General features: G+C 34.0%; 3 protein-coding genes across 3 annotated transcripts; all 3 read left to right on the plus strand.

Moving 5' to 3' along the window:
• Positions 1-2,170: 2,170 nt before the first annotated feature.
• Positions 2,171-4,370, plus strand: HELRODRAFT_160196 (hypothetical protein; the record flags this gene model as incomplete). The annotated part of the gene is made up of 4 exons (XM_009017186.1): positions 2,171-2,525; positions 2,705-2,933; positions 3,052-3,727; positions 4,293-4,370. 4 exons carry the CDS (start codon positions 2,171-2,173, stop codon positions 4,368-4,370), a joined length of 1,338 nt encoding a protein of 445 aa, XP_009015434.1.
• Positions 4,371-4,658: 288 nt separating this feature from the next.
• Positions 4,659-6,247, plus strand: HELRODRAFT_160197 (hypothetical protein; the record flags this gene model as incomplete). The annotated part of the gene is made up of 2 exons (XM_009017187.1): positions 4,659-4,736; positions 5,777-6,247. The coding sequence occupies 2 exons, from the start codon at positions 4,659-4,661 to the stop codon at positions 6,245-6,247; spliced, it is 549 nt and encodes a 182-aa protein (XP_009015435.1).
• A 17,189-nt stretch (positions 6,248-23,436) lies between these two features.
• On the plus strand, positions 23,437-24,647 carry HELRODRAFT_160198 (hypothetical protein; the record flags this gene model as incomplete). Its single annotated transcript, XM_009017188.1, has 2 exons — positions 23,437-23,529; positions 23,823-24,647. 2 exons carry the CDS (start codon positions 23,437-23,439, stop codon positions 24,645-24,647), a joined length of 918 nt encoding a protein of 305 aa, XP_009015436.1.
• Between the last annotated feature and the right edge of the window lie 3,026 nt (positions 24,648-27,673).

A 27,673-nucleotide genomic window follows, 5' to 3' on the forward strand; every position in this document is an offset into this window, starting at 1 on the left:
CGTGAATAAGGTTATATATTTTAATTAATTTTATTTGTCTCAAACACTGTTTTATACATTTTCATTTGATAATATTAATTATTCACTAATTCACTGCATGTTCCAACCATCATAACAAATTTTCATCGCTTGAAATTGATTATATCTCGTAAATGCGTGTATATTACAGTGGCGGATCTAAATAACTTACAACTTTCAGTGGGGGGGGAACAAGATTTTCAAAAAACTTGACACGACGGGGGAGGGAATTTTTATATTTAAAAAAAATAAATGTAATGTTGTTGACGACCGGGAGGCGAAAATTTCTAATAATAGTTTATGACCGGCCAGGAGAATTTTTACAAATTTATTTCGTCTACACGAATAATAAATCTCACCCACCCCTAGATCCGCTACCTATCGATTGCTGTGATTCAATCAATTCAGAAACGGGCTGCAAAATTAGTAATAAAGAGTTTGAAATTTGACCACGTGATACCGCTTTTGAATGAACTTCACTGGTTAAAGATCAATAAAAGAATAATCTATATAATTGGTACACTAGTGTTTCGTTCATTGCATGGTTTGGCACCAGGGCATCGAACCGTAATTTTTTTCGTTTCAGTTTACAGTTTCGGTTCAATCAGCGAAATGAATTTCGGTTCGGTTCCGGTTTTCGTTCCTGAAATAATATCGATTTTTTTTGGTTTTCGGTTTCGCTCCGAAACTTAATTTTTCCAAGCATAGTTACTTAAACGCATGTAACGGACATACGGACATCCAACTATCACCACAATGCCAATTTGAATTAAATTTAAGATTGTGAATAATAAGAAATGATTAACATAAAAGATTTTTAAATGTTGCCAGTATAAAAGGAAACGTTTCTAATATTTTTTTCAACAAATTAAAACAATCATTACAAAGATATTTTGAGATCACTACATAAATATAAGATTGTTTCAAAAAAGATGAAAATTTCCTATGATTATTAATATATCTTCAAAAATTACCACTTGAAACCACTTCTGCAGTCTCTGAGGATAATCCAGAAACAGATGCTTCAAGGCTCACTTGTGTAGATGGTACTACAAAATTTGGAAGATGATCGCACTTGATGTCTAATTTCTCAGATTATACTAGATTTCACTTCACGTGGCAATTCTTACTCAAATTATCCGCGAACTCAGTCGAAAAAACAAACAAAAAAAGAGATAACAAATTTTCAAAGGTAATAAAAATTAACATAGAATTTTGAAATTTTAAATATTATTTTTCTGAATTTGACAAAAATATTATTTTTTTAATTTTTAGCATCGACCCGTTATTTATTTCGTTACGGTTTTCGGTTTTGGTTAAATTAGCAAACAATATTTTGGTTCGGTTACAGTTTTTATTCCGAGCAAAATTTTGGCTTTTAACGGTTACGGTTCAGTTCCGGTTCGATGCCCTGTTTGGCATTTGAGTATTTATCAAAAAAGTTGATTTGCAAGACAGTTGCACTGAGCACCGGCTTAAGATCGAACAGCATGAACCTGTCAGTCAAACTTGAGGCTAATTTACAGATTGGACTGCACGATGTTGCTCTTGCTGGTCCTGGTGTTTTGAAGAGTCTTCCGATGGCGCTGAGCAGTCAGTCCAGAATTTTCTCTTTCTTCGTTTGAAAAGAAATTCAAGACATTTCTGTTTTCCTCAAATTGACAGTTTTGTATTTTATCAAGGATTGATGACTTTTTTATTTTCTATCAAAATGACAGTGATTTATTTTGTTATTAACTTAGTTAGTTTCAGTTTAATTTCTATTTTGAAAGTGCTTTTGAGAACTTTTTTTAATCAGCACTATATAAATCAAGTTTCTCAGAAAATTCCACACCCCGGTTATAAAATTTTATTTGCAAATTTACTTCCTCCCGGTCATCGACTTTTTTTTTGAAAACTCCCTTCCTGGTCGTCAACTTTTTCTGAAAATTCCCTTCCCCAGTCGATAAATATTTTTCAAAATCTTGGCTCCCCGTCAAATTTGTCGAGATCCGCCACAGGTTATCTGTTTAAACGTTTTTCAAGATACATCGTTTATTTATTTTTCAAAATATCAATTGAGTTGTTATTTTCTTTAATGCAGAAGTTGAAGTAAAATGCCTCAGAATAGTAAAATTTTGAAAAGATGAAAATCAAATGAAGATAAAGAAGGATGGAGACTGCATCAGGTACTTACGTCCCTATGGACGATGATTACTATTACGATTACAATGCATCATGGTTCAGTGGCAATATGTCGGGGCACCACAACCATTACTTGACGGCCATTCACGCTTACGAAAACATCATTCTCGTCATCCTGCTCGTCGGTCTGGCTGGCAACTCGCTGAGTTTGTTCGTCTTTCTGAAAACGTTCTGCCGACCGATGCGCAACAAGTCAGCTCCCTCCCTCGAAAGACCCGCGTACGCAGGGCTGTTGTCGCTGGCTGTTTCAGATCTGCTCTTCTGTCTTGTGAATCTCATACTCTACGTTCCACAAGAAATATTTTCTGAAAAAAACCGAGCAGGTTTCCTAATTTTTTAATTTTAAAATTTTACTCAATTTTTGAATAAATTTGAATTTGTCGTTTATTATTATTACCTACTTATTACGTAATATAAATAATGACATTATAAAAGGATATCTTTTAAAATTGAAATTATAAATTACACACACACTCACACATACGCACACAAACACGTGCAGACTTCTACAAAGTGAAGTGTTTGTATATTGAATCGTTGCGAGGAACCTTCATATTCAGCAGTACGTGGATCACCGTCGTGACATCTGCTGAAAGATTTTTTGCTGTTTGGCAGCCGATACGAGCGAGAAGATGTTTGAAAGCCAGGAACAGTTTCATTTCATGCGCTGTCATCACGATTGTTTCCGTTTCGTTCAACTGTCCCATGCTCTTCTCCAAATTTCTTACCAAGTTAGTTCTAGTGTAATCTTATCTCGGATATTTATAACAATATAATAATAATAAATAAATGATAATTATTTAGTATATTTGTAATAAAAATATTTTAAATACACGCTGATTATTGCAGAGTTGTGACAACTGCAAAATCTTCAAACTACACTCCAACTACTTTAAAAGCAAATGATGACAATTTCAAGACCTCAACTGAAAGTTACTTGTTCAATTTCGTCCTCGTGCACGGGGATCTCATGGTGAACGACTGCTTCGACATCATCTACTACGTTTTCCTTGGCATCTTCGACACCATCATCCCATTCATCGTCCTGGCAACTTGCAACATTGGACTGGCTGTAATCTTATTACAAAAACGCAATGGAAAGTGGATGCCGACATCTTCGTCGACGAAATTCCGACCTTCCACGCCAACAATGTTTACCTCACTGACGGGCTCACGAACGAGTTTGGTGAGCGACTTTTCTTGCAGAACCAGTCACATCAGAAGTCTCTCCGATCCAAACGTGGCCGCAAATGTTCAGAGCAAAATGTCCAAGTACTTTCCCAGCCAACAAAATAAAACGAAATTAGAAGACCCAGCAAAGAGACATCAAACCCAGAAACAACGAACCCCACTCAGTTGCTATCGTAATAATCAGCGAACAAAATATACCGATTGTACGAAAATAAGCGTGATGGTTTTTGTGATGGTCACAAGTTTTTTGGTGTTTGTCTTGCCATCACTCGTCATCAAGTGGTTGGATATGTTTCTCAAATTTTCAAGCAAGGAGAACCACCTCTACGAGCTGGTCGTCATCATCTCAAACATTTCTCTCACCCTCAATTTTTCAGGTTACTGATTTTTTTTATCTTCAAAAATAATTTGTAATTTTTATAACCAAAGAAAAAACACTCTTGTAAAGCATTCCACAGTTGTCTGTTATTTGTTTCACGGCAAAAATCATCACGTCGTAACACCTGATGACACTCATTACAAAACAATCAAAGAGTTGAGTGCTAAGCATTAACGTTACACTGAAAATTACATCAACGAAAATTCTTATTCACGTGCTGCATCATTGCGTTGTATGAACAAAACAATTTCAACCAGAGTGAAAAGTTCGTGTTACAACAAATAACATTTTAACGGAAATTATTGACTCTAATCCAACAACCACCATAACAATTAAAACCAACATAAGCATAACTAACAATGTAACGACATGTCGCCAATGTTGCGAAATTTGTTTTTGTGGGGTGAGGTAATCAATTTAGTTGAGCTTCTTCATTTTTTCACTACAATATATATAAATAACAAAATTCACAACTGAGTCTAATATCGAGATAAACAAACATAAACTCAAACACGAACAGGAACTCAAGCACGAACTCAAACGTGAACATGCACAAGAACGTAACACAAACTTGAACATGAATGACAACGGCACATGAAGATACAAATAAGTTAAACAAAACAAGTGCATGCAAACAAGTGACAATAAAATTGGGAACATGTAAACAAAGAGTGGTGACACATGTGAATGACAGATGGAAAGAGGAACCTCACACGCACGATGTACCGCATAAAAAGTCCTGGAAATGCTGCCATTATGCATGCATTTTTATTTTCACTTACGCAAACACGATGACTATATATATTAAACACGCTCTGTCGCAAAAAATCACAGCCAGTATTTACGAACAAACCAACGTATAATGTATGTTTGTACACTTTTGCACATGCACACATCCCCATCTACGTACACTGATTACACGGAAAGAACAACCATGGAAACGTCGGTGCTGGCATTCGTTCACGTTCCTTCGTTCATATCGTTTTGCACATCACTCGAATTAGCAAAAAATTTGTTGGTTTTTTAACTAAATGAATTTTAAGCTCAAAAAGACATTTTTATGGTAATTTTCTGAGAATTATTTTTTTTTTTCAAGTCTTCATCTTTAATTTGTATTCATTCTAAGCACAATCTAAAGACTTTTAAGCCAAAATTAACGCATAATTCATTACAGAACATTAAGTGACGACTTTTTTGGGAAAAGAACTTGCAAGTGTTTCGTTCAGTTTGCATATTTGCACAAAAATTTTACATCAAAGAAGTAACGCAAATGTTCAAAATATTCTGAAATGTGGAAGTCGTAAAATTAAACTCAATAAGATTTGAACGTTGCATGATCTCAATTATGTGCTGTTAGATCTCCCTGTTATTCAGTTTCAGCTTTAAGAAACACTTTGTGTATGGAATTATTTTTTTGAAATTATGTATTTCATTGTGATTAAATGTTCAACAAGATGATGCCGTAACTTGATGTTCATCGTAAAACGTTCATGTTGAAATTGTTTCTTACAATACATTTTAAGTATAAAAAATTATTTTTACTTTTCATTTTAATGAGAACTGAGGAAGAATTTGAGTGGCATGTTAGTAATTGTTAAACAAACTCTTCCTAATTGGTAAACAAGCAGTTCATATTTCAACGCACGTTGTAGATCTTTTAAATTGTTTATTGACATTTTATAGTGGTAAGTTGTTTGCTTACATAATTCTCTTAGTAGGCGTGTTGAGAATGTTCAAATTTTTTCTAATAATTTTATAAGACGGTCATATTTATTTTTTGCTTGAAAGTTCCAACATTTAATACTTTTCACGTACTGCAGCTGGTGTTTACACTCACATCCATGCACACGCGCACACACACACACACACACACACACAGACAGACAGCACTCACACACACCCACACACACCTATACACACAACAATAAAACGCCTTATCAACAACATGCCGACATTCAAACACCACGCTCAGGTACTTTCTTCTTGTACTACACATTCATGAAGCGATACCGCGACGCCCTCTGTTGCTGCCGCCACTCAACCTGGTGTCCCAGGATGAAGAGCAAGATTTGCAAGGTGGCTGTGGTCGGTGCTGATGAAATGGCAAATGAAAAACAGAAGAAGAAAGAAAGAACGAATGATAGAGTGAATGATAAAAAATCGTTGGAAATCATTAATCTCGGAAAATTTTGCAAAAATCCTCCAAACTGCGTTGGTGTCGGAGCAACGATGACCAAAAGCGCCACAAACATCGCTCTAGATGACAACAAAATGAAATGCAAAATAACCGACAGCATTCAAATTGATTGCCGTGCAAACGACAATGACGTTTCAAAGAACAACTTCATCAAAAACAACAACAACATCAACAACAACAAAGACATTATCAACATCGACAAAACGTTTTTAACTCATTTTTCCAACGTGACAGAGCCATCGATTGTAATCAACCAGCTTATAAGGGAGAAGGACTAATGCAATTTGTTGTGAATTAAAACACAAAATCACAAAAAAGTTAATCATAATAGAAAATGATAATGTTTAAATGCTGAAATTCACCTTTAATTAACGATGTTTACAAGAATGACAGACATCCATCTTTAAGCTTATCGTCGCCACCAACATCATTTGTTAACTAACTTGCGATATGTCGTCAACTAACTTGCGACATGTCGTCAACTAACTTGCGACATGCAGCGCCAACCAGTCCTCAAGAACATCAACTGATGGAATATGATGAGCACACGCAATGAACATTATAACAACAACTACAAAACGCAGATGATATTTGCAACAATTTGTAAGTCACCTGATGAGACCATCACTGTTTATGAACCGCAAAACGTTATTGGGATGATTTGAACAGCAACAACAACAACAACAACAACAACAACAACAACAACAACAACAAAAACAATAATAATAACAACAACAACAATAACGACGACGACGACAACATGATACGAAAAACAACATGATACGAACATCTACAATATGATAAAAACAACAACAGCATGATAGAAACAACAACCTTTCAATTATATAAACAAAATAATAAAATAAAAACAGGAACATAATGATAGGAACAAGAACAACGAACATGCAAACACAGCAAACATAGCGGACATAGTACAAACAACTTCAAACATACTAACATTACAAACATAATATGAACAAAAACATGATACAAACAATAACCGAATGATACAAACAACAATGATATAAACAAGAACAAAAAGACACGAACAAGAACATAATATGAATATGCAAACATGACAACAATCACCACAAATCACTCCCTTCAATGTACACAAAACCGACAAGCAGATGAGATGAGATGATAGATGCATATTATTTTTGACATAATTTTGTAATTTTGAAATGAAAAGGCATTTGATTTTTAAATAATTTTATAAAATTTACCTAAAAACAGAGTATAAATTATTACAACTAATGAAATGATAGTCGGAAAAATGGTATTTAAAAACATGCTTTCCTCTGTTTTTTCACTTGAGTTCAACTGGCAAAAAGATCTGATGTTGTGATGTTATGATGATAGAATGATGTGAGGATGTTGTGTTGTGATGATGGGATGATGTTGTGTTGTGATGATGGGGTAATGTTGATACGGTTATGCAATGTGGTGATGACAAAAATTTATAAAATTATAACATGATGATATCCAAGCAATTTTGTTTAATTCTTAAAAATGATTATAAAGCTTTTCAGTCCAATTATTCACAAATATAATATACGTCGCAAATATGAAACTTGTTATCTTGAAGCTACAGTAGCAAAAATATAGCTTAAATATATTATTAAATAACAGCAACAGCAGCTTATAGACTGGTCCACACAGTTAGGCGCACATGAACAAGCATTAAAGAAGAACAAGAGCCATTTAATTGTCCATGTCTTCTCATCATGTTGAAAGAAAACTTTTCTCCAAAAACTCCAATTGAATAAATGAGAACATGGTAATAAGAAAAAAAAAATAAAACAAAATTCAAAAATTAAGTTGAGGTGAAAGCGAAACTCCGTTTTAGCCAAAAAATTGACCCGATTTTAAAAGATTTCCTTTAACATAAGAACTGAACAAACCAGTTTGAAAAGCGCCTTTTGGAGAACTTTGAGAACAGCGCAGTATAAATTATATTTATATATATAATTGATTAAGACTGTCAGAAATGCAATTATTGATGAAAATCACAGCATGTTCGGCGTTAGTTAACTTCGAATTTAACTTAACGACTTTTCTAACAGTTGATCGTAAATCATTTTCAAGTTAGCTTGTTAAATTGGAAGTTAACTAACGCCGAACATGCTGTGATGTTCATCAATAATATATTATATATATATATATATATATATATATATATATATATATATATATATATATATATATAAAACATTAAATCACGAAAATCAGTCATTTGAAGTATAACCCTCTAACAAACGTTGCAATATTTATTAGAGAAGTTGTTAATTAGATCAGGGTTGCAACTTTTCATGCATGAAAACATCGCAGTTGGTGTTGTGTGTCTGTGATACATGTTCTATGTAAGTGTGATGGGTGTTTGTTGTGTCTGTGATTCGTATTTGTTGTTGTGCTTGTGATTCTTATTTTGGGCGCGTCTGTGAAACATGTTGAATGTGCTTGCGATCGTGGCTCACGTGTGCAACCAGCTGCTTATCAAAATGTTTGGCTGCATGTTGTTGTTCATCTATCATTCATGAAGTACGTTGTTGGCTGCCACGTTGAACACCGAGCAATTTATTAAAAAAAAATTCACACATACACTCACAATGCTGGTGCACGTGTTTATAAATTGTTTTCATTTTGGTGCCATCATTTTTGTGCTGCGTTAGATAACGCACCAGAGACTGAACTGTCATGTTGATTTGTGGCGGGAGGTGCTCGATAGGACATTCAAATTCATGTTTCGTTCGTTGGATTGCTTACTCGTATATCAGAAATCACAATCCAATGATTAATATCTGATCACGTACGTTTCGCTGCTTCATTCAGAGTTTTCAGTTGTTCAGTTGTTTATAATTTACAATAAGTTTGTTTCCAAGTTTGGGCAAGTTGCAATAACGGTTACAAAATGCAGTTTACGAAAGTGAATTTTTGATTAATTATATAAAATTAGGGCATTGTAAAACATCATCACACGTTCACGTACAAATAATATGTGCTGTGCACGTGTTTGATGTGGACAGAAATATCTTCAATGTAATCAGCAACTTATGGCAAAATAAATGTTTTGTACATGAAACACGCATGAAGTGTAATACGAAGAGTGAGCACGTGCTACAACCGGGACTCTATTTTTTTAAAGAACACGCAGAGACATTGCACTAGCCAGTTTGTATATTCATACGTTGAGCCCTTTGTTTATACTATTAATATATTTATGTAATTTTAATTATGTCTCACGCTGCTACTAGACGATAGTAAGGTTCTAATGTCTGTGCGAAACCAAAAGACAAATTTTGCCTCTAACTACCGGAAAAGATGAAACAATCGCTGCTCACGTTCTTGCTCGGTTGTTTGTTTTGTCCGTCGGTCATAGAAATACGCATAAAAATTGGAAGGAGACTATATTTTGTACGGTATTGTATGAATTCTACCGAATTGTTGACAATAAACAATATATATATATATATATATATATATATATTTATATCTCCAAACGCAATAAAAAGGAAAATCAACCAAAACATACCTCAAGAAAAAGTCCAGCCTTGGTGACGCATGACGAACAGAGATTCACAACTGCCATATACGTCAAAGCAACGAATAAAGGTATTTGTTTAAATAGGTTAAGCGAATGCACGGAACCATTTAGAATAAGTACAACAAAATCCTTTGGGAGGAAACCGTGCATTCACGCATTCATCCTCAACTGAAGATATCAATACGGAACTGAAAAGATTTACAAATCTACTGGTAAGCAATGGTTACGAAACATCATCCATTGAGAGCACCATTCACCAAAGACTACAACAAGAAAGCAATCTATTCAAAAACAACATTGACAACGATATAATCCTATATTACAACAATCATATGTCAACGGCACATAAAAAAGACGAAGTCGTCCTCAAACAAATCCTAAAAAGAAATGTTACACCAATCAATGATACTAATAAAATAAAACTCAGGGTATACTACAATCATTGTAGGACATCACAATTGGTTTTAAAAAACAACCGCACTCCTAAAGAAGATTCTACTTTGAAGCGTAATCATGTAATGTATGAATTTAGATGTCCTATTGATGACTGTGCAAGTCAACAACATTCGTAGGTTGGTGTTACGATCACTTCCCTATCAAGAAGTCTCACAATGCAAACACAAAGAGGAGCCATCCTCTCTCACTTGCAATCAATACAATCAATCAACTCCAATAACCCACCAAATTCTTGACAACAACACAAAAAAACTTTTCTGATATAGGAAACAGGAGAACAGAACTAGATGGAATCACTTAACTACTCACTAATAATGGATATAAAAATTCCATGATCTAGAAAATAATGGAACGTAAAGAACAAAAATCAGTAACAACAATGCAACCAACAATAGTAACAAAAATAACATAGTAATATATTATAAGAATTACTTGCTTTCAACAATGATGCACTGTTTCTACAATAGGTATTAAACGTCTGCGGTTTTCTTCAATCTGCTTTTGTTACTCATTTTGCAATTGATTTTCAATACCACGAGACCTTTGCTCATAATGCCTCAAAAAATCTTTTGAAATTTTTACACAGTTCTGATGATACAACTGATATTTACGTCTGTGATCTTGGATAGGTTTTCAAAAGCTTCGGTGTAAATAATTTTCAATTTTGTATGTTTACATGCGTCTTGAAAATTATGAAAAATAATCAAACAAAAGTAACTATACTATACTTACCCAACCTTTTTATCTTTATAATTACAACGAACGTACGTTTGTGACTGTTGCAAAAACCGTTGTTTTTAATAAATTCATATAACATATATTTTAAACTAATTCTTGACCCTTGACCGAATCTTTTAATAATTTTTTATATTTATATAGATTTAAATATGTATGGTTAAGTCGTGTTTGTTTCAACTTCGTCAACTACGGCGAGTAAAAAAGTAGTTGAGCAAAACCACCATGGTAGTGGCGCTGATCCATTCGCTCGTTCATTCACGATTGGACTATTGCAACAGTCTATTGAACTGTTAGTAACAATTGTTATTTGATGGTTGACTGTTCAGGGTCAATCATCACGATTTGGTTTTAATATACATATATATGGTATTGTATTAAATATGGCCTCCTTCCAACCTATACATACACACACACACACACACACACACACACACACACACACACACACACACACACACACACACATACACACACACACACACACACACACACACACACATATATATATATATATATATATATATATATACATACATAGTGTGTAGGTTGACAAGCAAATACATGGAAAATTTTGAAATGAATAAAAATGGACAGAGCGATAAAGCAATACAAAGCGTTTTTGATAGTTAGCTGGATCCATTATAAAAAGATAATGCATGTATGGAGAATTCATTGATGCATTATTGCAAAGTTTTTTGAGGAATATTTTTTGTTCGTTTGAAGATTATTTGTTAAGCTGATGTTGAGCGTTAATGATGGGTTTATTGAGAGCATTATTCAAATGACCTAATCACTCAATGAATTCTAATGAATAATATATTTCGAATGGCTCGAAAATAACTTTGACTTTTTAGTGATGGAAATGTTCGTCTGTATGTTTCAATGCCAAATACATTTCAGATAACTTAATTCGTAGTCTACAAAAGTTTTATTGTTTATGTTGCCCTCCAGCGACATCAAATTAGAAACGACGCAAGTTGTATTTGCAAGTAAATTTATCAGGACACGTCATGAGATCAAGAACAACAAAAACATCAATAACAACAACAAAGGTCAAGGTCAACATCGACAATAGCAGCTGCAACAACAACAAAATGATGATGTTATCCTTTACGCCTCTTATGAGCGTTGACATTAAGAAATACTTAATATTGTATTATATTATTTTTTTAAATACAATTCCCATCAAATACCTTCTCAAATGCCAAGAGGCGCTGATGCTGACTGCAATGTAAACATTCACAAATATAATATTAGGAGCACTTTTAGTGAAGGAGAAATAAGGCTTTTCAGTGTTATTAACACAGGCATGTATTGGCAACAATGATCATTATTACACTAATAATAATAATAATAATAATAATAATAATAATAGCTTTAAATAATCACAATAATAATAACGATGTAATTAATCGAATATTATGATGCTCATGTTAAAATGACCAATAAAGTATTATTGGATGTGCGGTTGCTTCCATGCGACGATCCCATCTTAAACAATTCTGACAACTAAACTTTCATCATTAATATTAATGACAACTCATAAACATCATTAATATTAATAACAACTCATAAACATCATAAATATTAATGACAACTTAAACGTCATTAATATTAATGACTGACTTAGTTATTTTTAGAAATTCATAAATATAACTGAAAGTAATATTAAGGATACTGGCATGGCATATTAAATAGGCCTGCCACCAACACCAATGCCAAAAAATGTTAGTGCTAAATAAGATGGATGCATAAAGCGTACGAAAGCCACATAACGTTTGCACTTTTCGATAGTTCTGCGCCACATTAGCAACGCCAACGTCCGTCCATTTGTTGACAATTATTCACATGCGATGCCTCATAATAAATGTAGGATGCAGGCATGTTGTCGTCGTCGTCGTTGTCGTCACTGCTGCTGCTGCTGCTGTTGTTGTTGTTGCTGTTGTTGCTGTTGTTGTTGTTGTTGTTGTAGTTGTTGTTGTTGCTGTTGTTGTTGCTGTTGTTGTCGTTGTTGTGGTCGTCCTTGCTGTTGCTGGGAGGATGTTGATTGCTGCTGTTTTCATCCCGAACAACTGCATTCTTGTCGGTCGTTATGTTACTATCCACTGTCATTGTCTCATTGCTATTTTAAAATCTTACTAATAATTATAACTAAAAATAAGGGTGATAGTAAAATGTCAGCAGGCCATAAGCGTCATATTATTACCAGTGTAATATTATTGTAATCATGTGATTATTGTTAACATACTTTTAAATTGATCCTGCAAAATCCCAATAACGCAGCCATCACCATCACGTGCGTCATCGTACCATACCATCCCATCAACGTCATTGTACCGTTATTATTACGATACACATTAACAATATTTAACATATAATTTTAAATGTTTTAATATACTATATTTATATTATAAATATATTATATTTTATTATAAGTGTTATAAATTTAGTAATTTTAACAATATTTAAAAGTTAAAACATAATCAAGAAATAATTTCCATGTTAACCACCATCACGTAGTCACTGCTGCATCATTGGAGCTGCTTGAAACAATTTATTTCTCTCTTCAAACTATATTGAATAAATGATCAATCATTTTCTTGCGTAAATAATTGATCAGTTGAAATTGAATTGAAATTTCGTGCAAGCGGTCAGATAACCGTAATTTCAAGTGATAACACGTAACATATAAAAAAAATTTATTCACGAAATAAAAAAAAATTTATTCACGAAATATCTGATGATCGGACGTAATATTTGACACTTTTGATGTATTAAACTGATCAACCCGGAAACAAATAAATTTTGTCTGTTCGAAGAGTTGATGTGTAGAATCTTTGTGGATATGAATTGTTTGAAGCAAGCAAAACGTTGATGAAAGGCAAATCAATAAGAAGATTTTGAAAGGTCTGCATGATGCCTGATTTGAAGTACAACCTATTGGTAGTCAGCTAGTATTTTTTTGTCTAATGCACATACAAATGTTTTATTTGCCGCTATAAAAATCAAATCAGATGAATAATTTGGTGAAAATTTAAGGTATTAATTCAATGTTAACGAATAATTTGAGAGAGTACTCGGAGTTTTAAAGTTGACGATTTGTTAACATTCTTAATTTTTTTGTTTTCGGTTATACACGAAGGACGTTAAGCATTTCATTCAACATCATTTATACAGAGTTTCGTGTGCGCTTTTTAAGAAAAAAGTTAAATAATCTACACAAATTATGGAATTCAATGCTAAACTTTCATTAAGACATCATTTATTACAATTTAAATATTTTTTCAAAAAGTCCCTGTGATGAACCCTGTAATACATAAATTTTCAAAAATAAATACAAACACAATCTAGATAAAAGGAGAAACTCTTTTTATTCACATAAAAAATAATTGTAGATAACGTGATGGTGCATTTGCAAAGAAGCTCACCATGGAGTTCAACACGAACAAATGCTCATCAAAAAACATTTTACAGCACTTTGAGCTCCTTCTTGAACAAAGAAATGATCGTTTAACCGACGCTGGTCCTATCCACACTACCAGGTGCTTCCACTTCAGGCTGGCTGGACTATTCATTTGTGCTGTCTATGCCAACACTTGATAAGCTTACTTTAAACAACTATTACTATTATCACCCTTTCCAAAATTATTTTTACAACCACCACACCACTGCCCATGGTAATCGAGTGAACGACTTTCTTTGAAAGGGAGACTTTACTAGCAGGTCTGGAGCTGAGGAGCGTGTGTGCCGGCAATCATTCTCGGCCCAGGAACACTCGCACCTGTAATTGTTTGTCATCCAAAAACTTGCACACAGGTGACTGAGCAGGACTCGAACTTTCAGGTTTGCGCCTAACTGCATTGCAGTCACCAGCTCCTTCAATATTCCAATGCTATCGGACGTGCGTCCATTTACTTCCTCAGGCAGATCGCCAACGTTCATATTATCCGAATCAGACTAACTGCTGCTTTTAAACGTTTATTTATTTTTTAGGAGAATTTTTTTGCAACACGTGCGGCACTGGTCACTTGACTGAATAAATACATTATTGCAGCTCATTCGAGCAGGCTTGTTGTCGGCATAATCTGTACTGTGCTGTCAGTTGATATGTTTGTTATGTTGTTGTGAGCTGTGTTTCTTCTGAAATGTTCACGTTCCTTTGCACATCTGCCAACCCGTCATCAGACGACTTGGCAAGATTCAAAATGGCTGGCCCAGGATTAGAAACACTCTCCCGCGTCTAAACGTCTTATCTTAGAATCACCAGCTGATTTTTCATCTAAATCTCCACAAACAAGTGTCGGAAATTTTTATTTTGTTTCCAAAAATATGCAGACGCATGAGGAAATTGTAGCTACAATTAAAACAAGTCGATTGATTTTTTAGTTTCTTGAAACAAAATGTTCACGCCTTTAATAACGTAAAAATTTTCTAAACTGTTGGAGTATTAAAAGTGAATATTTTGAGTGGATAGTATTAAACTTACTATTAATAAATTATTTTATTTATTTGTCTTTTTAAACCATTACTTCATTTTATTTTCCATACTTTTCATGCTTAAACATTTCTTTTCCGTTAATTATTTTTTGTTATCATTTTATACTACTGCCTTGCATGCTGTAACAGTTTCTGCGTTTGTCAGATTCTGATTTTTAAAGAATAATAATAAAAAACAATTCCTACATTATGATTTTGAATTGCTTTAATTTTTAATTAAATGTATTATGTTTTTTTTTCTTCACTTTGCTCTAACAGAAAATAATCAGAAAATAATTTTTTTGATATTTTTCAATTATTGAACAATCAACTGCTAGCCACTTTGATAATTAAACAAAAAAATCCACGAGAAAGCCCAACCGAGTGTTGGACGAGCCAGCACATCAGCTTGCAAATTCGATTAAGTATACAATCCGCAAAAACTCAGGTTAGTTTGTTGCAATGAGATACTGGGCGGCAGAAGATAAAACCCAGGAAATGCTGGTAAGAATAAATCTAGGATGCAGACAAGTAGCTGGCACCTGTCAGTTACCCGATAATACAGAACGTCTCCACATTTAAAAACATTCGAAAGTTGATGACTGTCTGCCTAACGCGGTAGAAATTTCAAGTTTAATTAAAATTCACAAAGGAAAAATTTTGTTCCGTATTGCCTGTCTTTCCCTGGTTTTCATGCGTGTGAGTGTGTGGGCGTGTGTTGTGTCTGTTTGTGTTCTTGGGTGTGTCTGCCTAATTGGTTTTGTATGCGTATGCGTGTAAATGTTGTTCTATTTCATCTGCGTGGACGAACGATGACCAATTTCACCCATCCATGTTTGCTGCGGGAGTACTTTCTATAAAATAATGCGAGGGATTTTTTTACTTCAATTACCTGCCTTCATAAAATTGTGCTTAATAGTAATGCTTATCAAAATTATACAAGAAAAACGTCAGTGTTACATTCACGTGTGGTGTAGCTGGAATGAGGTGTTGAATTGATTAATTGTATTATATTGAGCATTCCATGGCGTTTCTTAAGCGTCTAACGGCCGGAAATAACATGTGCGGAATTTCTTCAATTAGTTTTAATTATTTCTGTACTATCATTGTATCATTGTATTATCATGTTATCATTGTACTATCATCTTATCATTGTACTATCATGTTATCATTGTACTATCATCTTATCGCTGTATTAATTGGATAAAATTTGGTCTTCTTAAAAATTGTTGGCATGGGATGTGCTAATTTAGCAGCCAGGATCTATTGTTTGTTATGATGAGGCTTAATTAAATTTTTTCTGATTACACACGCACACAAACAAACATGCCCATCACCCATATATTTGTGGGTATAAATAGATGGATGTACAAATAGACGGACGGATGTATGGATGGATGGATGGATGGATAGATGGATGGATGGATGGATGGATGGATGGATGGATGGATGGATGGATGGATAGATGGATGGATGGATGGATGGATGGATGGATAGATGGATGGATGGATGGATGGATGGATGGATAGATGGATGGATGGATGGATGGATAGATGGATGGATGGATGGATGGATAGATGGATGGATGGATGGATGTACGAATGAACGGACATGCACATCACCCATATATTTGTGGGTATAAATAGATGGATGTACAAATAGACGGACGGATGTATGGATGGATGGATGGATGGATGGATAGATGGATGGATGGATGGATGGATGGATAGATGGATGGATGGATGGATGGATGGATAGATGGATGGATGGATGGATGGATGGATGGATGGATGGATAGATGGATGGATGGATGGATGGATGGATGGATGGATGGATAGATGGATGGATGGATGGATGGATGGATGGATGGATGGATGGATGGATGGATGGATGGATGGATGGATGGATGGATAGATGGATGGATGGATGGATGGATAGATGGATGGATGGATGGATGTACGAATGAACGGACGGACGGACGGATGGACGGATGGACGGATGGATGTATGGATGGAACGATGGATGGATGGATAGATGAATGGATGTATGGATAGATGGATGAATGGCTAGATAGATGGATGGATAGATGGATGGCTAGATATATGGATAGATAGGTAGATATTGTTGAAAACTCTATTATTAACCTGTTTAGTATTTTCTCTCTTGAGCTTCTTACACCTCATATTATAAATCACATTTCTCATTGCAATATATTTTATTTCACACAAATCTTATACTTTTAGAGTTAAATGGAAACATATGAAGCCTGGTTTGAAGTTGCTCTCAGCTACGGCCTGTGCCATCATTGAAAATAATCACATCCAGGCACAATGCTGTTGAATTGAATGAAACACGAACGACGCTTTAAAGGCAAGTCTGTCAATCTGGTTCAAGTGCAAATTTTTTACGCCTTCAGTTGTCTGATTAACTGCTTTCATAACATTTCCATACAAGGTTTGTGTTATCTTGCAGAGGGTTTTCAATATGCATTAAAAGATTATCAATGCTGTTCACGCCAACTGTGCTATAGCAAATCTATGTTAATAAATCTATGTTAATAAATCTATGTTAATAAATCTATGTTAATAAATCTATGTTAATAAATCTATGTTAATAAATCTATGTTAATAAATTTATGTGCTGAGTGAATGAAAATTGGCTAGATGGTTGTTATTGTTGAACACGACTCCAGGGAACAAGCTTGAAACAATTCTCCGAGATTTACTGTCAAACAATTTTTTGGAGTTTTGAATTTACGAACGAATTTTGGCAAACATTTTTTGAAACAATTCTAAAGAAAATGTCTGAAATCTTTGTGAGTGCGGGCTTTTTATAAAAATATTTCAAATACAAATTTCAATAATTAGTTGGAAGTGATTTTGGCGTAACCTTCTATGAAGAACTCTTAAATAAAATAAACGATCAAATGAATAAACTTAATAACAAAGAGCCAAGATTGTCAGTTGGAAACAAATTGCTATTATGATTCTTGATGTATTTTTCATTAATGTCATTTTGAAAACGATGAAACTAATTTTTTTATAAAATTAGATGGTTATTCTGATGAGTTGGTGGTTGTATGAAGATTCGAGGGATGCGTCTGATGTTTTGAATCAGTTGATTGCGTTCTATTTTTAATTTTAACAAATTTTAAAAGACAAAATATTGTAGGAATTGAACTTACGTTAACTAAAATTTTACAAAACGTCTACATCGCTTTGCCATCAAAAAAGCACAAACGGAACGAATAGAAGGTTAAGAATTTATTTATGATTTGGCAACAACAGAAAATAATAATGCAATCTCCTCATCTGCTTGAAGCACATTTTGTATTGGTAGAAAGACAAACCAACCAACAAAAACAAAAGTTGTAGATAATAAACTATATAAATTTGTTCAGCCCTAATTTAAACAATGTATAAACCTCACACATTGCATTGGCAATAAAATCAATACATGATCTATTTGCTTTATTGGCAGACTCAAAAAATTTCCCAATGATTCATGATTCAATAATTTTTTCGATCACTTCGCACTGCGTTAAAAGAAGGCACAGACAACAACCAAACAAAGATTGATCGCCAGTGATTAGTTTGATCCTAAACGTGGCTGCATTTATAAAGGAATAGTGGACTAGTAAATGAACAAAAACCGAACGATTGATTGATTGTAATCATTACATGCAAATGAATGTGATCAACTAGTTGAAATAACACCTGACAAACAACCAACTGTCTCTATACAAGAAACATTCACAGACTTCAATCAACAAGCAACACGGTGCCAACAACAGAATAGTTCCTGTTTTCCTGTTTTGATTGAAAATAGTGCGCGCACACACACACACCACACACACACACACCACACACACACACACTACACACACACACACACACACACACACAAGATACACACACACAAACATAAACCACACACTAACGCACATATATAAATATGTATTTAATTTTTATTACAATTCTCTCTTCAATATTTTTCAAAGGTGTCCACAATAAGCACACAGTATTTCTGTAAAATAACGTGAAACAACGCCTCCCACACACTGTATGTGATAGGCGGAACCTCTTTGCAATCGAGTATAGTCTCAGCAATAGCATTGCCATACACCTTACCGTTACACCATCACGCTCCAATATATATGTAAGAGTTCAACAGAGGTTTCCAACAATAAAAAATTATAATCGTTCCCGAAATGTAGCGATGACTGCGAATGTGAACACCGGCTGTCACGTTGTCTTCGGAGCTTCTGGCGAGGCCTTGTTGACTGCCGACGTGTTGTCACTTCGCCGCTATTGAAATGCCGTGTCGTTTGTTGAGAGACCAAAGAAGATGACCAGCCTATAAAGAAACCCGACGCCTAATTCGCATCAAAGTTCAATTTGACAACACCAAAGTTAATTTTTACAACGTCAAAGTTCATCTTGACAAAGTCAATATTTCCCTATATATAGAGCAGTGGCGTCACTAGGGTTGGTGTCACCCGGTGCGGTAACTCATGGTGTCACCCCTCTCATGACACCCCATAGACATACAGCATTCTTAGCAAAATTTATAAACACGAACAAGTTAAATGTGCTCGGCCGCGGCGCTTAATAATTCGGACGTCGAATTTGAATGGTATAAATGTCGAATACAAAAATGATTTGAACGAAAAAAATTTTATTCATAATACATTTCTGGGCGCTGGGCGGGTTAGGCTGAATTAATGATAAGAATAATTTCATGGAGGGACATAAAAACATATACAGTGATATTTTGGTGTCACCCCCTGTGAGGGTGTCATCCGGTGCGGTCCGCACCCCCCGCACCCCCCTAGTGACGCCACTGATATACAGCAAGGAGCACTGATGATGATTCATTCGGAATCGAAATTTATTGCAGCATGAATTCGAAAAATAAGTTTATTTTGAATTTTAATAAACTAAACCTTCACCAAAAAACTTTAGTGAGAAAAATCGAAAAAACGAACTACAAACATATTAACGCCAAACATTCAGTAGAATTTATAGAATATTGTAAAAATTATGGTCTATTACCAACATATATATATATATATATATATATATATATATATATATATATATATATATATATATAATAGGGTGGGTCAAAAAAATTTTTTTTTTAGTAAATGAATTCTAATAGCGAAATTATGTTGTAATAAGACATCATAATGAACCATTTAAAATATTATTGAAATATTTTAAGTGGAAGAGCCCGCGCAAAGCCGATGAAGTTTTGTGTTAAAAAAAAGCGAAAAATGAAAATATAGCTATTTAAATAGCGTTTATCTAGAAAACAACGGGCTATCACTTTTTTTAAAATCAACGCTTTGTTGCTATGGTTATCTTGGTCGTCGTTTGAAATTCGTTGAAATACATGTTGATTTTGGTATTTAAATTATATCATTTATTCTAAACCTGTTTTTGGCGGTAAACACATTTATAATTTTATTTGAAAATCCATTAATTACTGTTTTTTTTTCTAGAATATTTAGTTAAGTTTAAACAAAAGAAATATACCGAGAAATAGACCGTCGTATAAGTGTCCTATATTTGGAACTATACAAGATATGAAGGATAATGTTTTACCGACATACCAGGATGTCATGAAGTGTTACGAGTGGAACAGAATACAAGTGAAAATTCGAAATGGCAGTAATAAAGAATCAGCTTTTTCTGAAATTGCAGATATAGTAACCCAAAAAGTTGAAGGAGTATGGAAAAAAAACATCAATTCCTGTAGTTTCGCATACTAGAATCATCCAGCTCCTAAGAGCATATCATTTGAACAGTGATGACGTAAGTACTCAAAAAATGTACTTAAGTATAAGTACTAAGTACTCAGTAATAAAAGTACTTAAGTATAAGTGCTAAGTACCAGAGCAAATTGTATATTTGATACTTATAAGTACTAAGTATAAGTACTAAGTGCATAAGTACCTAAGTGGTAATTAACATACCATGGTTAATTTGAAATATTTATAAATTTATTAAACTCAGAAATCAACTCATTATTTACAGTAATTTATTTACATCAATAAAAGAGTTTGTTCTTTTTGAGTAAAAGTAAAGTTTCAAATGATTCATCACTTAAACGATTTCTTTTAGGAGTGAGAATCATTCCAGCCTGGCTAAATATACGTTCCACAGGTGCTGATGATGGCACAGTGATATTGTACTTCAAAAACACTTGTGCGACAGCAGGATACCTAAGGAACAATAATATAGTTGTTAACCAAAATAGCAAATTATTAATTTGTTATTAATACTTGAGAATAAAAATGTATTAGAAAATCAAGCATATACATATTATACATATATAATATATTACAGAAAAATATTGATTACCTTTTAAGTTGTTCCATATCATATGAAGGATCACTAAGATATTGCAGTCCTTCAACTTTTTCATTCGATCGTGATTCGGAACTTGGTTCGTGGAATCCATAAAAATCTGCACTAGTACAACATCTAGTATTTCTGTCTTCATAAACTGTTGAAGAATTGCTCATTCTGACCACTTCTGCTAGAAACAAGTCTTCAACTTGCTCACGAACTGATGATTCTATCCACCTGATTTTAAAAAACGGATGGCTGATCGAAGCCACAACAAATGCTCTCATCTTGCTGTTGCTTGAAATATCTTTAAAGTCAATTATATCGCCAAAGCGTTTATCCATGCCACATTGAAGAGCAGAAACAAGAGCTGAAGTGTACGATGGAGTAAAAGATTGCAGTTTTCGCTGTATAACAAATATAGTTGGTAAGACAGCACCAAAATAAGACTCCATTGAAACCTCACCTTGGAGCTTGTCCAATGCTAGTGAAATTGGTCTCATCAGTTCCAACCACTCATTAAGAAAACTCAAATCTATATTGCTGAACTTCGGCAGCTGCAAACGTTCCATCACAACATTTACTTTATCGCGAAGACTATATATAATGCTATAACAGTCAAATTCAGAATTCCAGCGTGTCCCATTCGGTTTGGGTATTGTTCTGCCTAAGATTTCATGCACAATTTCAGTAGCTTTTGAACTCTGGTGTGATGCGGTGCTGAGAGAGACACACTTACTGGATACTGATCTATATATTCTTTTGTAGTTTGAATCATTATTCAAAGCTTTACTTGCATCAGTTGTAGCAAGCAAGTTTAGAGTGTGTGAAAAGCAAGATACATGAGAAGGAAGATAAATTCCTGAGCTGTCATCTATATTACTTTCCAAAAACTTATCACCAATCTCAACTGGAGTCATTTCTGTATCATCATCATCATCAACATCTATTTGCGAATCATCAGAAATACCTGCCTCTGCAAATTCCTTGAATGCTTTCACGAAATTGCTACCATTGTCTGTCACGACATTTACTATTTTCGATGAATCCAGATCAAACTCGCTGTGAATGTTCACCAACATGGCTGCAATTTTGTCATACAAATGAATTCCACGGAACCTACGGAAGGCAAGTATAACGCCATTGCGCTTAAAATCATCTGGATTTATCCAATGGCAAGTTACTCCAATATAACTTCGAGCATGTTGCGTCCAAATGTCAGCAGTCGTGCAAACAAATTGAAAACTTTTTAGAGTCTCTTTAATAGTCTTCTTCATATCAGTAATCTTTGTGGCCAGAATACCTTTTAATGTCTCGGTACACATAACTCGGGCTTTTGAGTTCAGACCCTGTATCAAAGTTTTAAACCCCTCTCCTTCCACAATTGAAAGTGGTTGCAAGTCGTTGATAACAAAATTCATTATTAAATTCTCAACCTTTTTATTTGATATTGATGATACATTTAATAAGTCAAGTTGCTGTTGTTTTTTATATGGAGTTGAAACTGTGGTAGTTTCTTCATCTGCACCTCGCTTTCTACCCGTCTTTAATTTATTTTCTTCCTCGTGCATCTTTTGTAGATAATTTTCACCATGTGTCTTCTGTATATAAAAATGAAAAATGCAATAAATAGAAATTTAATGGAGAGTTAATTCGAGATTTATTAACAAAATAATATTAATTAATATGTATTCAAAAAAATAGATATTTAAAATGTGAACAAAAACACTTTAACACATATATTTATAAGGATTGTTATATATATATATATATATATATATATATATATATATATATATAATAACTACTATATATAGCGTGCATGTGTATATAGATCATGTAGAGTCTATGATATAGATATATAGATGTCAGAGTGATGTGAGTTAACCACCTTTTAATGACTCAATTAGCCAATGGTTATCTTAACATCCCGCTATCCATGACTAAACAAGAACAAATGTTGATAAGAGAGATAAACAAGAATGTCAATGTGAAAATGTGTGTGTGTGTTTTCATCACAGTTTTCAATTTTTAAATGTTGACATTATCTTATTTTTGCTTAAAATTTTTCTGGTACTTACAGGAAAAATTTATTACTTATAAGTACAAGTACTGAAAAATGTACTTAAGTATAAGTATTTAAGTACAGGTTTCCATATGTACTTAAGTATAAGTACCTAGGTGCTACATTTGTACTTAAGTACGTACTTAAGTACAAATGTACTTAAGTACTCGTCATCACTGCATTTGAAATGCATAAATATTATTAAATCATTAAAAAAGTTGTCAAACGAAAAAAAAGTTGAATTCTTGCAGCAAAGTGAGTTTTTATTTGATATTTGTTCTTGCAAATGTAAGATATTAGGCCAGTGCAGTTGTGTTAGAGAAGTCAAAATTCCCAAAGAAGAGCATGAGTTTTTAATTGATCAAAGAGGTGAAAGAAAAATGAGAATCGGTGGCATTGATCGCAATCGGACTAAAAATTTACAAAAAAAGTTAGCTCGAAAATCTGCATCGACAAATAAGTGCCAGAGAAGTGATACTAATAACACCCAATATAAAATGCCAGAAAAGATATTAATTTCATCAATAAATAGTGATTCAGATACAAATATTTTATTTGCCGAAAAGAAAAGCCTTTCTACCTCAGAAACTATGGAAAATAAAAAGTACATCAAAGGTTTACCGTTGTTGTCGCAAGTATGTGACCGTTATGGAGTGTCTGAAAGAGCTGGTGCTGCAATTGCTTCAGCAGTTTTACACGAACTTTTGTCGGATGTCGTGATTGATAAATCGAAGCTGCGAAGAGAGAGAAAGAAAACACGTGAAGTTTTTATGCAAAATGAAATTCACCTGAATTTACCTGCTTTAAATTTTGATGAACGGAAAGATAAAACACTGAGGATAGTCACAAACGGAATCAAAAAGTACAGGCAAGTAGTTATTGAAGAACACGTATCTATCATTAAAGAACCGGATTCCATTTATTTAGGTTATGTGACGCCATCACAAGGAACGGCTGAAAGCATTGAAATGTCGATAAACGCACTTCTTTCAGCTAAAAATATTGGCACAGATGATCTCCTATTGGATGCGATGGAACAGTAATGAATACTGGCAAATTTAGTGGTTTCATAAGACTATTTGAAAAAAAACTTTAGAGGCCCTTGCAATGGATATATATTATATATATATATATATATATATAATAAATAATATATTATAATGTAATATAATATGATACATATATATATATATATATATATATATATATGTAGATTTTCGCCGGGCGACATTCGAATTCCGCACCACGAATATCCACCCGAGCCTTCACTTCGGCGGAGTCTTTCCTGGCCGGGATCCGCCACTCTACAATAGACCCTCTCAGGGTCTGAAAACACGGGCCGGGCGGAAGTTTGTTCGCGCCCTGCTTGTTGACTAGAGACGCCGACCTCGTCAACTATCAACAAGTCTTCTTCAACATCCATTATTTTAGGTAGAATAATTAAGCCGAGCCAAACTTCAAGTGTACACTTCTTTTATTCAATAAAAGAAATAAAATAACAAACAAAATAATACAAATCAAACCTCTGTCCTTATTAAAACAAAACGATAAGTGCAAAATTAATCTATTAATAATACAACTGACAAGCAAGAGACCAAAACCTAAAATTAAGATAACAAACGACCCGTCCCTCTATATCTCAACTCGCGGCCTTTTATATGTTTTTACCGCCCTATCTACATAACGCTTTCTATATCATAGAAAGTTCTATACTCCTATCTATACTCTTTTCCTATACTCAGAAAAGCGATACAGCACAGCAGCGTCGCATATATAGCATATCAAATAACAAAATATACATGCATAGAATGACTAGTAAAATATATAGATATGTATAGGCGGCACGCCTCAAAGACGCAATCATTATCATCACAATTTCACAAAATATACAGGCGGCATATTTCAATCGCGCAATCATTATCATCACCATACAGGCGGCATATCTCAATCGCGCAATCATTATCATCCCAATCGTCACAACTTCACATATATATATATATATATATATATATATATATATATATATATATATACTCACTAAAATAATGATAAAATAAATTATTATATCTACATTTAATTTTTATCATAAATTCTAAAATAATATTTGCCTTGCTTTCTACTCGGAAAAGATGAATGTAGACATCGCAAGCACGACTGAGCAACGAGACGACACCACGAAGAGCAATAAATCTTTGAAGCAGTAAAACGTTTGCATGGTTCAATGAATCTCACAATACTTTGATTTATTCGTAGGATCAAAATGGTTTAATGTTTGATGGATAGACACCATCTTCATTGGCTGCTTGTTTCTGTTTTGTTTGGCAGGAGGACTGGATTAGAAGCCCTGGAAGGATTGGGAGCTTCTAATTATTTTCAGCTGAAAGAAACCGTAATTTTGTCAATTTTTTCACTAATTAATCGTTAACAAATAAAATTATTCTCAAAAACGTGTATGCAAGCCAAAAATGATTTATTCAAATCTGAATTACCGCGTAAACAATTGGAGCTTTCTGGTTAAAAGCGTTGATGCTATCGCTAAAATCTAACCCCTGAGTCAACCAGCCTTATTTTCAATTTTACTATTTGAAAAACTTTGTGGTGCAATTTGAAACCATAAAATCCAAGTGCATTTCTTGGCAAGGTAGCTCCTTTGTAAAACCTCTTTCTTGTGGGCCCTTCCTTCTGCTGCCTATCTGCCTGCTCTTCCATGAATCTTGTTGAATAATTATGCTCTATGTTCTGGATAATATAAAAAATATTGCAACTGTTTATAAAAATTTTATTGTGAGTTATCGAGGGAGTGAAAGTTCGAGCGTTTTCAGTGGAATGGTTCATTTGACTCGAAGATCCATTTTTATGAAGTTAAGTCTTGCCGACATTCCGAAACATGTTTCTATCTGCAAAACTGAAGAAACGTAGAATAAAAACCTGAAGCACCTACGCATTATATCATTATGCATGCGTGATATGTTCGTGATACGTTGAGTGATAATTGCATAACTTAGGAAATGGGATGTCCTTCTTGCCTCACCGGAGAATCTTAAAAATTATTATTTTTTCAATGTTCACCTTTTTTGAACTATCACGAAATAACAAGCATGAAATATTGTAAATAAAACTTTATTAAGAAGTTTTAAAACGTCACAAAATGTTCTGCACGTAAAAAGTTTGTAAAATTTCCACCCCGTCCACTAAATTCTTTCCTTCATTTCCATGGTCGTTTTGTCGTCAGCCGCTCTCACGCCATGCACAGCCTCCACTGCAAGAAACTTCAGCGAATCCACTGAAGTGAGGGGGTGAGTTACACTTGTGCAAATTGATGTTCAGATATGGTTAATTGAAGAATGAATCACCAATGAAAGAATGAACGAATGAATGAATGAACAAACCAACGAACCAACAAATGAATGAACGATCGAACAAACGAACAAATGAATGATAGAGCAACTATATTAAACAGGCATGCAGGCATGATAATATAATGCGTAGGTGCTACAGGTTTGTATTCTACGTTTCTTCAGTTTTGCAGATAGAAACATGTTTCGGAATGTCGGCAAGACTTAACTTCATAAAAGTGGGTCTACGTGTCAGGGGAAACATTCGTCTGTTCGTTAATCTCCATCATTGCAACTCACTCTCAATAAATAAATAAATTATTCACTGTTTTTGAGTCGCCCACGCAAAATGTATTTTTCAGTAAGGCATCTATCTATTCATAGAAAATATGCATCGACAACAGGGCATATGAATGTGTGAATGTTGTTGTTGTGTTGTTGTTGTTGTGTAGTTGTTGTTTTGATGCTGTGTTGCAGATTGTTAGGAAGACATGACGACGATAATGAAGACGTGATGATGATGATGAAATGATGATGATGAGGAGTATGTAACGTGATGATGATGATGTGATGATGATGATGTTGGGATGATATGGATCAAAGTAGAATCATCCAACCAATGCATGCCATCTTTCAACTACCAACAGAGTTTGTCTTTGTAATTATTATTTTTGGCTCTTGTTTGCCAAGCGATAAACTGTTTGCTGTTGAACATAAGCAGATGCAGACAGAGG

This window comes from Helobdella robusta (genome assembly GCF_000326865.2).
Source record: "Helobdella robusta unplaced genomic scaffold HELROscaffold_2, whole genome shotgun sequence".
Taxonomy (NCBI): Eukaryota; Metazoa; Annelida; class Clitellata; order Rhynchobdellida; family Glossiphoniidae; genus Helobdella; species Helobdella robusta.